Source organism: Limulus polyphemus, unplaced genomic scaffold (assembly GCF_000517525.1).
Source record: "Limulus polyphemus unplaced genomic scaffold, Limulus_polyphemus-2.1.2 Scaffold2632, whole genome shotgun sequence".
Classification (NCBI taxonomy): Eukaryota; Metazoa; Arthropoda; class Merostomata; order Xiphosura; family Limulidae; genus Limulus; species Limulus polyphemus.
In genome coordinates, this window is record NW_013668242.1 from 45,932 (window position 1) to 58,010 (window position 12,079).

Genomic DNA, 12,079 nt, shown 5'->3' on the forward strand with positions numbered 1-12,079 from the left:
ATTGTTTTAAAACAATGTCTCCAAGTGACAATATTTATTGTTTTAAAACAATGTCTCCAAGTGACAATATTTATTGTTTTAAAACAATGTCTCCAAGTGACAATATTTATTGTTTTAAAACAAACATTTCTTCCATTCTGCAAACTGATGACAATAAACATTTTATTGACAGTCATCACAGAAGTTAAGGATCAAAAGTTTTATACAAAAACCAATTTACTCACTGTCAGAATTAGTCTGCTAGTGTGTTATACTTTTCAGTTATCTTTATACAATAAAAAAGTACTTGTTCAAAAATAAATCTCAAAGACAATATTTTGAATTTTATTATCTACAGCAATAAAAATGGTGGACCAAAGCATAAATTATAAAAAACACATCTCATTTAAAAATAATCCGTGAAGGAAGAACAGTTGTAACAACATGACAGAGGTAAAAATTTAAAAACACAGTTTTACTGTCTAAACGTGTAGTCAGTAAAAAATTAAAATGTAACAAAATCAATCATAGTTCATGAGCCACAAGAGAGTTCCATAGTAGATTAAATTTAAAATTAACATGTAAGACACTTCATCAGTACATACACTAATTAAGCAAAGTTTCACAATAATACTCAAAACATACTATCACTCCAACAAATAAAACATTTTGTAACCTTCACTGAAAAGCATGTGGAACAAAAGAAAATGAAATGATGTGGAGAGAGAGAAAAAAGATAAAAAACACATCCAGTACTACAAACATTTTATCAAGTTAAGATTACATACATATTAACAATTATTGTATTGCAAACCATAATCTATGGTCACTGAACCACAATTATGATGTTATAATGTTTATAAAGCATATGTTTAATTTCCATGCAACTTTGCAAGAATTTTCTCAACGTCCATTTCCTTCAGTAGTTTCTCCTAGAGAAAGGAAAAAGCATTTCTAAAAATGAAAGTTGAATAACATAAAATACAATAAAAAATATGCTCACAACAAGATACAAACAAGTATATTTTTACTCGATGATGTCAAAAAACTGACAGGTTTATAAGATTTAAAAATTATTCGAATCTTAACATGAGACATACTATGCATATACAGTAAAACATATGTTGTACAACATTTCATTTTTAGGCCTAAGATAAATGCCATACTACAGTAATGTTTCTGGAAATTCTGATATAAACTTAACACCTATACCTATACAGTGAAATATACAGCCAATTGGATTTCATTACTCTGAATTGAATTATTGATAAGAAATAAGTTCAACAATTTTAGTAATAGGTACAATAAAAACATAACTAAAGCTGAGTGATTAACTAGCATTGATTACCGTCACAGAAAATAATCAGCTAGTCCCTCTAATATTTTACTGTCTTTGATTATTTCAGATATCCAGTAATTGAAATAAAGATTAAAACAATTATCTTTAGGAAAATAACTAACTAATCAAAATCAGTTTTCCGACCATCAATCATGAAATTAATCTATTAATTAATGAAAAATCATAATGGCAATATTTCAGTTATTGGAATAATCAGGAACGCTAATAACCAGAAACAGTAATTTTTTGTAACATTAATCAGTTTGTATGTAAGTTTGATGACTGGATAAAATAATCAACTAATCAAAACTGGGTTTCTAATTATTATTATTTTTGATTATTTAAACTGTTCAAGTAATTGAAATATTGCTAATATGTTTGTCTATTTCAAGCATAAAATTATACAATGTTGCTCTGTCCACCAATGATATTAAACTTAACTTTCTTTAGCCATCTCCTGAGAATAACCAATTTATTGAATGTAATTGATTAATGAGCCGAGTGAGTAATAGATTAGCAAATACCTCTAATTGCCTAGTTCTATGTGTAGCAGAATATTTTTTAAGAGACAAAATTTGGCTCATGGCAGAAAGAAATTTGTCAATGATTATGTTATAATGGATAAACAAGTTATACGTAAAAAATATATATACCTTTACTCTTCTCTTCTTTCTTACTTTCCCCTGACAAAATAACACAAAAATCTATAGTTGTATATATGCAGACAACATAAACTCTAAAACACTAGCATGAAAAGGAAAACAGCTTGTTGAAAATTTACACAAAACTGTATTGAAAATAAACAAGTATTTTAAAAGAACTATGAATTCAGTGAAGAAAAAATATACGGTTACATTCTTAACATATACAATCCCATCTTTGCCAAGTTAGCATCAATAACAGCAAAAAAAAAGATATGGTTACATTCTTAACATATACAATCCCATCTTTGCCAAGTTAGCATCAATAACGCAAAAAAAAGATTTAAAATAACAGTACACATTACCACTACGAGGTGCTTGATATTACTAGGTATTAATAAATAATGCATAAAAGTAGCTAAACTTCATTACAGAAAATACTAAGTAATTCAGTCACTATCATAGATAAATCTATAGCCATTTCTTTCTTAATTCAATAAAAGAAATGGAAATTAAAAGATAACTTTAACATGTCACCACATGTTGAAATTATTTTATAATGCTTTAAAACTGTTTCGGTAACATACGAATAAATAGACACTTGACGAAATCTTTAGATATTTCGTAACGAAAGAAGATTCTGTATAATCGAGGATAGGTGAAGACTAGAATATTCTTACAGTTTGAGAAAATGAACTAATTTACTGAGCACTTATGAATAAAATATACATCTCTGAATATATATATATATATATATATTAAATAATAATAATAAAATAAATAATCTTGCTGAAACAGGAAAATTTACACCTTACTCTTTTTTTATGTCTGTGTGTAAAATGGTAGCTAAATATAAGTGTAAGAATTAATTCCCACCTTTTCAGAATCCACTAATTTTCTTTTGTTCCTCTGGAAATCTTCACAAGCAGAGAAGTCTCTAGAACTGTCTTGGCCACTAGTTTCATCAGAAAGTGGCGTGACACTTGAGAATTTGGAAGACATTTCAATCTGACCATTGTTTATAGTACTTATAGCTGGCCTTTCAGGGATTTGGGTTGCAAGAGAAACAAGGGTTTCTGCAATCTCATTATCATTCAGTTCTTCAAATTTTGCAGTTGAGTTCTTTAAATTTTGCACAACTGGTTTTGGGTGCTCCGACAATGACAAGCAAACAAGTTCCTTCTCTTCTGAATCATTTTCTATGATTTTATTTTCAGTCTGAATAAGTATCACTGAGTCTTTTAACTGTTCATTGCTATTTACAGATTTAATAATAGTAAGGGATTTACTCTGGTGTTCAGTATCAGCACTAAGCTGATTCCTTGATTTTATATCAGTTTTTAATCCATTTTGTAGTTCGATATCATGTGACACATCCTGTGTTTTAACATCACCTGTTAAACTACTCTGTACTTTGAACACTATGACATACTTGCTGGGTGTCAGCATCGTCTATCAATCCATTCTCTAGCTCGATATCATGTGACGCATCCTGTGTTTTAACATCACCTAAGCTACTCTGTACTTGAACACTATGACATACTTGCTGGGTGTCAGCATCGTCTATCAATCCATTCTCTAGCTCGATATCATGTGACACAGCTTGTGTTTTAACCTCACCTGTTAAGCTACTCTGTACTTTAACACTATGACATACCTCCTGGGTGTCAGCATCGTCTATCAATCCATTCTCTAGCTCGATATCATGTGACGCATCCTGTGTTTTAACCTCACCTAAGCTACTCTGTACTTTAACACTATGACATACTTGCTGGGTGTCAGCATTGTCTATCAATCCATTCTGTAGTTCGATATCATGTGACACATCCTGTGTTTTAACCTCACCTAAGCTACTCTGTACTTTAACACTATTACATACTTGCTGGGTGTCAGCACTGTTTGTCAATATATTTTGTACTTCAGTATCACGAGATACATCTTGTGTTCTAACATCACCTATCATGCTTCTCTGTACTTGAACACCATGACATAACTCCTGGGTGTCAGCACTGTTTGTCAATATATTTTGTACTTCAGTATCACGAGACACATCTTGTGTTCTAACATCACCTATCAAGCTTCTCTGTACTTGAACACATACCTCCTGGGTGTCAGCATTGTTTATCAATATATTTTTTACTTCAGTATCACGAGGTACCTCTTGTATTTTAACATCACTTGTCAAGCTATTATGTACTTCAACACCATGACATACCTTCTGGGTGTCAGCACTGTTTATCAATATATTTTTTACTTCAGTATCACGAGGCACCTCTTGTATTTTAACATCACTTGTCAAGCTATTATGTACTTCAACACTATGACATACCTTCTGGGTGTCAGCATCAACTATTAATTCATTCTGTAACTTGGTATCATATACTACATGCCTTGATTGAATGTTTCCTTTATCAAATTGATTGCCACTGATAGGTCTACTATCTCTTTGAATATTTGCTAGTTGGTTCTTTTCTTGACTGTCATTTGTAGATCTGCTGGTAACTACATCATCGGTGAATTTGTTTCCAATTTCAATCTTTGGATTTTCAATGATTTTGGAAAACTTATCATTTTCTTCTTCAATTGAAGGAAATTTTACAACATGGTTTAAGTTATTCACTAGCTGAATTTTTGATGCAGTACATGGATTAATTAACTGTTGTTGTTGGACTGACTCTTTCGTGATCTTTGGGCTTACTTCTGAATGAGGTTCAAAATGATTAACAAGTTTTGATTTTCTTGGAGTTCTTCTCCTAGGAGATTTTCTATATTTACGTTCACAATGATTGGAGATTTCATGAGTCACAGCCTCAGAAAACACAGATTCACACTGACTTACTTCTGGCCCAAAGTCCAAAACTCGAACATGCCTCTGTCCATTTGGCTGACCACCCACCAAAACACGTGCGGAATTGATAAGAGTCCTCAGCTGAGGACTATGTTTCTTCTGATGACTAAGCAATAAATTTTGAGGAGTGTGAGAACTCTTTTTCTTAGATGAAGAGTTTTCTTTGCGTTGCCAAGAATTTATTAGAGCTTGAGAGGTTTGACTGCATGAGAGCCTAGGCTGAAAAGTCTCTGATTTTTTTGTGATTATTCCATTTTTCTTTCGCTTTTCAGAGTCTACAATGTTTCTTGAGGGTTTTTTATCTATTTTTGTGCTAGCAACTTCTGCTGGGTGGGCTTCTATATTAACTTGTGGTGACTGATTTTCGCTACCTGCCACACTAACCGATTTTTTTGCCGACTTTTGACATCTTCGCACTTTGGTCTGATGAATCACTGATGAACTGCATTCAGGGGGTACTGTCTGGCTGGATGTAGCTTTAGGTAAAATGATAGCATGCCCACCAACATCCAGTTTCCTTTGCACTACCTGTTGAAGCACTGACTTTCCTCTAGTTCGATTTCGTTGGAGACGAAGGTGGTGCTTTGTTTTCTTCAAGTTAGTTTTATCATCTTCTTTGGGCTCACATATGACTGAGATAGCAAATACAAAAACAGCAAAATCAAAGAAGTGAAAACTGCAACACTATTACAGTTCAAAATGACATAACAACTGTAAATATTTTTTGTCTATTACAATACATCTTTCTTAAAACTGTCAAATATATGTAAACATTCTTTGACTTCAGACTAAACATATTAGTCTGATCTTTCCTCTTTAAATAAGCAAAAAAATAATATATAACCCACCTAAGAAGTCTTAAAAAAACATAGGTAATTATAATGGTTTCAAGAATAGTTGAAAATGCTCAGTTACTGTAAATCAACCCCTCATTGAGTAAGTCACAGAAGATCAACCCATTTTTGTTTACTAAGTTTTATGAGCTCAATAAGTTGCAGCACAAAAACTCATTAATAAATAATAATAATAATTAAATCAATATAAGACATTTATCATACTTTATCAAAATTTGGATCATTACATAAATATAACACTATGGTTGATCTAACACTTAGAAACTAAAAAAACTATTTTACACGGAAGTTTTAGAAAAGTTGAGCAAGTTAAATTTATTGTAAAAATAGTGGTACACTGTACTGTTCTAGATATGTAGTGGTACACTGTTCTGTTCTAGTTATGTAGTAGTACACTGTATTGTTCTAGTTATGTGGTGGTACACTATTGTTCTAGTTATGTAGTGGTACACTGTATTGTTCTAGTTATGTGGTGGTACACTGTATTGTTTTAGTTATGTAGTGGTACACTGTATTGTTCTAGTTATGTGGTGGTACACTGTATTGTTTTAGTTATGTAGTGGTACACTATTGTTCTAGTTATGTAGTGGTACACTATTGTTCTAGTTATGTAGTGGTACACTGTATTGTTCTAGTTATGTGGTGGTACACTATTGTTCTAGTTATGTAGTGGTACACTGTATTGTTCTAGTTATGTGGTGGTACACTATTGTTCTACTTATGTGGTGGTACACTATTGTTCTAGTTATGTAGTGGTACACTGTATTGTTCTAGTTATGTGGTGGTACACTGTATTGTTCTAGTTATGTGGTGGTACACTGTATTGTTCTAGTTATGTAGTGGTACACTGTATTGTTCTAGTTATGTAGTGGTACGCTGTATTGTTCTAGTTATGTAGTGGTACACTGTATTGTTCTAGTTATGTAGTGGTACACTGTATTGTTCTAGTTATGTGGTGGTACACTGTATTGTTCTAGTTATGTGGTGGTACACTGTATTGTTCTAGTTATGTGGTGGTACACTGTATTGTTCTAGTTATGTAGTGGTACACTGTATTGTTCTAGTTATGTAGATGTTAAATTATTTAACATAGTTAAAGTTCACAAACAAACACATGCACCATAGAATAGAATACTGTAAATCTTGAAAAATAGCCTTAAAAGTTGCTTTATAAGAGCTTTGATGAGCAGTGTAAGCCTACCTGTGTTAGCTGGTAGATTACAAATGGTGGGGAGACCATCTTGCACAACCTGTAGTTTAGCACTGTCTGAAGACAATATTCCCAAAACCTGACCTTTATGAAGAATGAAGACATTCTTTAATACTGTAAAATCTTAATATATATGTTTTACCAGTACAGGAGAATATAGTGTTGAAATTATGAAATTCTCCTTGTCATAACAAATATAATCAAACACATGTATATACAAACTAGAAAAAAAAGTAACAGCTTATTATATATATAGTTATAGTTGTGAATGGCATTACTTCAAATACTGATTGTAATTTTTAAATATATGAACAGGAGTTCCATGTTAATGTCTAGAGGATACCAATACTATCAGTATCCAAGATTACATTGTTTCAAAGTTCAAAGAAAACTGTTGAGGAAACATTTATAGATTTTCCTACACTGTTTTATGGTCACAAATGTATTTCCTTTAAATTTAAACACTATACTAACAATCAATAACTATATGACATCATCCAAGGCAGAGTAACTGAAACCTGGATAAAACAATGATGACGAAATGAAATTACCAAATTACTACTTGCAGCTTTAAGAAACTATGTTAATGAAACTTGGATGTGACTTTACTAGTAACTTGAAGAAATTGCTGAAATCTCCAGGTTTCAGTAGCAATTTGATGAAGCTACTTAAAGCTTAAAGAAGTGCTATGAAACCTGGATAAAGTAAAATCAAATGATACTACTTACAGCCTGACAAATCTGTTAATGAAACCTGAATTTAACTCCAATGATGCTAACTAATCCTTACAGTCTGAAGAAATTATTTTACTGAAACATGGATATAATCTGATGATACTACCTATAGATCAAAGAAACTGTCACTGAATACCAGACACAGCTCCAATGATACTACTTACAGTTTGTAGAAACATTTAATGAAACCTGTATATAATTCTGACACTAATAACAGCCTGAAATGAAAATTGTCTTGTTTTAAATAACCCTATCATTGTGTCTTGTGTTACATGATATTAAATCTTGAAGCAAATGGTACTGAAAAATAGATACAATTTTTAATACTACTACTTCAATTTTAAACAAATTTTGTAATGAAACCGAAATATAATTCTGTCAATACGACGTGAAAAATCTAAGTTACCGAAATGTAAATGAAATTTTAACCATGTAACCTACTGTAGAACTAGAATCAGCTACAAATTGCTGGTTAAATCTTGATGCATCTCCAGTAATATCAAGTGAAGCTTGAAACAAATTGTTACTCATACCTAAATAAAACTAATAGTTATGTGCATTTTGAAACTATTATATTATGTAATTGAATGCAAAATGCCACTGAAAAAAGGTCACTAAATATCAGCCTAAAGCAATTATGTTCTTTATCCAAATCTGCCACTTACTGTTCTACTGACAAAAAGTAAGAACTTGAAGCAACTGTACTGAAATTCTTACGTAAATCTAGAAGCAGCTATATGTATGAACAGTTATTCATTCTAGTAATACAACATTTATTCTTTAATAAAGTTTTATTATATATTAATATAATTTCAACAGGAAATGGATCTTATAGCAATTATATTGTTCTATTTCTTTTCATAAAAATGATCTATAAGATTATACAAATACTATCGCCATCTGCTGTCAGTTATGGAACTTACATTATTACAAAATAATGTTATGAAGTAAATCTTTTTCAACAACTCAAAAAAATGAGGATTTTGCAATGATAATTCTCTACAGAATATACATTTAAACATAAAATAGTTTACCAGGTTTACAAAAACATCAGATACCATTCATACACCATTCATGTTAATTTAAAAAGTGGGAATAAGGATCTTCAAAAATTACAGAAACAAGATAAGTAGCTTAAATTGAAAATTTCATGGCAAAAAAAAGTAAAAAAACAAGTTTAAGGTTTGAGACATAGTGTTGACATAATTTCCTCAAGCTACAAATCCCTGTTTTAACTCCATGTCTAAAAAATCCCTATTTCCCCTTTTTAAATTAATGATTTTTAATAATCTTGTTTCTTTAATTTTATTATGTCCATCATGGACATAAATCTGTATTGTTGCAATACTGTCCTACTGAAACAACTTCGTTTAATGAAATATGTAGTAGGTGTGTGATGTTCTCTCAAGAAACAATGACAACTTTTGGATTAGCATCATGCAGATTGGATTCTCCTGATATCATTGATAGTGGTACTGCATGTATGATCACTAGATGCATGGTGATTAACATACCATATGTTTTGTATATGCTTGTAAAATATATATAGCTACCATATTTAAATCTTGCATCTATAAGAGGAGTCTGTAAACGTTGGATTAGAGAAACTACTGAACTGGTACACAGACTGGATTTTGTAACTGCATGAGTTTTATACATGTGGCTAGTATTTATTTTTAAGTTGTAAAGCCATATACATGGATAGCCATATGAGTTTTCAAGTTGTATAGATGTATACATATATATTCAATGCAAATATAAGACAATGTGTCAAAATATAATAGCATATGTATATAAATAAGCATTTTTAATAAATCTTATAGTTGTTATATTTCCCCATTCCTCTTCTCCTCTGGCCATAGTAAGGGCAGCCAAACAGTATTGGGGATTCAAAGAAATGTTGTTGCAAGTGTGAAACGGTAGTTGATAAGACCACCTTATACAGGATGATTGTGGAAGATGTAAAACCCTAGCCAAAAGCCTGGTCAAAAAACGTGTTATGGTTGGCACTTGTGATCAAAATGGGTTTAACCTTCTCTCAATACCCCATTGCCAATATGTGTGCCATTTTCATTGATAAATGTCCATCATTGGACTAAGCATAGACCAAGACAAATACATGGCAACCTTAGAAATTAAACTCTGATGCCTTGTGAAGAACTGCCTAACCCCCATGCCTGAAGCTTGAGCTTCTGGATAACTGGGTGTACCATGTCAAATAATGGCTGCCTCCACAGAGATGGCCAAAGAGTAAGTGGAAGAGGTGGGCACTCCTGAAGATACCATAAAAACAGAAACCAGGGAGTAGCTGCCAATCCTGTGCTACCAACAGGACCTAACAATGGGTTGGAACAAATAATATTTAGTACCTTGGGTAACATACAAATTGAAGGGAAGGCCTAGAGTTGTAATCCCATCCCAGAATGTCCAGGATCAACTTCAATTGCAGCCTCAGACCCTACCCGAGAGGAACACCACCAAACCGAATATATGTTTCCATCTCACTACAATAAGATCATTGACAGTCTCAACTGAAAGTGACTCCCCTATTGGTGAGCAATGCTAGATATCAGATGTGGGATAGGCGAGATTTGATTTGTCTCTGGAAATAATAATCCAGGAATTCATGCCATATATCTATTTGTCAAATGGATTTTGTTTTTAAATGAAGATCAACTAGGTAACACGAAGATCGCTCAAAGTATCTCCTAACAATCATAACACAGAGAAACCTGATAGTGAATGCTTTGTCAAGAAAAAGTGATAACATTATCCGAAGGAGTGCTTATATCCTGTATTAGGATATGGTCCTATAATTCCAACCCCAAGCAGTGGAACGTTATCTGGTTGGGGCCTGGCCAATAGTGATGATAAATCATGTAAATTTCACCCACAGTCCATGAATTCAGTTACAGGTGAAGAGCATACCTGTTCTGGATGTAGTGCAGTTCCCCCACTAGGGTGCTAATCTTCTATTGACACACCCATGATCTATGTAGATGCTTTCTGTATGGATAATGCCCTCACTGGCCTCTCCACCTTATTAATGTGGGGGTCTAACTGTACTGTGAGAGAAGGTAAGTATGTTTTGGAAGTTAACATATTCTTAAACCAAAAATGTATTTCCAATAATACTTATCTCCACTGACACTCTCCTGCCCTTCCTCTCCACTAAGAGCTGGTGTTAGAGAATGAGGATTGAGTCAGTCTCAAAAAAGTGATAACATTACCTGAATGAGGTGCTTATATACAGTACCATGACAGAGGGAGTATTGACGAAGGTGGAGAGTTTCATGAGACAAATATTGCCAAGGGCAATTAAGTGGGGTATAAAAGACTGGAACAAGTGAGAAAAAAATCAGACCAATGCTTAGATGGGCAAAGGAAGAAACCCTGGCAGTTGAGTAATAGTTGAGTGACAGGAGGTATGTTTTAGAAATTACATCCACAGTCTGCATGCAGCTATATACATATGCATGTAGTCAATTATGATGTTCCATATAAACCACAGACTACATTAAACAATTGGTGTCAAGGGTTATACAGCCACTGTTACTTGCTAAGTAGTAAAATTAAATTAAAAACTACAATGCGAAATGATGCATTTAGTAATACTGCCCAGGTTATATTATATAATCAGAGCCATTTTTACTGTAGGATGCCGGAACAATATTAAATAATAATAAAGAAAAAATGGGTAATCCCCATTATGAACCATTACCATGGTTCAAGATAATGATTATACATTTTACAAATAATTCATAATCTCTTAAATAGTGGTGGGCATTGAAAGCTACTACTTTTTAACTTTAAAACCACATACCTTATAATATTTACTTTAACTCATTATATAATAAAATATTTTTCCTGTGCAAGTATGTTAATAATTAGGACAGCTCTTTGTACAATTCCAATTTTCTTAAATCATCTATGCATAGAATGAAAGTGAAGTGATGATTCCTTCTTGTTAACTTGGTCGGGTTGGTTTTGTAACTACAGTCTTACTTTGATTTAGTGATAAAGCTATTCAATAAATTTTATAAGTTAAAAAGTTTATGACTACAATTATTGCAATATTAAAAAAAATATTTATATGCTCTGTCATGACTGGCAATGTTCATTATTTTGTTTAGTTTCTCAGTATTATTGCTATATTGTCTTCACTTTGATGATTTTTTGTTCATCTTAATTAATATCTCATCTTCAGAAAAATAAATTTAGTCTTACCTTATCCATGTTGATCTTATTAAAATATAAACTCAGTTATATTTTATCCATCTTTACAAACTTAATCTTGTTTGTTTATTCTAACTGTAAACTAGAGCTGGATGAATTAATTGATTTCCTGTTAGTAGCCTTTATATCAATTACTGTCTCATAATTAATTTCCTGTTAGTAGCCTTTATATCAATTACTGTCTCATAATTAATAAAACTTACGATTCATTGGTTAATGTCATGAAAATAATCAACTA

At 32.1% G+C, this 12,079-nt stretch overlaps 1 protein-coding gene across 2 annotated transcripts in view; it reads right to left on the bottom strand.

Annotated features, from left to right (window-relative positions):
- Window positions 1–145: 145 nt before the first annotated feature.
- The window catches only part of LOC106467488, a 46,896-nt gene continuing 34,962 nt past the window's right edge, over window positions 146–12,079 (bottom strand). For both annotated transcript variants that reach the window (XM_022395684.1, XM_022395685.1), the window contains 4 exons: window positions 6,863–6,955; window positions 2,836–5,439; window positions 1,972–2,001; window positions 146–911 (listed from right to left, as the gene is read on the bottom strand). In XM_022395684.1, coding sequence (XP_022251392.1) covers window positions 3,362–5,439; window positions 6,863–6,955 — 2,171 coding nt within the window. In that variant the 3' untranslated portion in view covers window positions 146–911; window positions 1,972–2,001; window positions 2,836–3,361. The remainder of the gene's footprint in view (window positions 912–1,971; window positions 2,002–2,835; window positions 5,440–6,862; window positions 6,956–12,079) is intronic.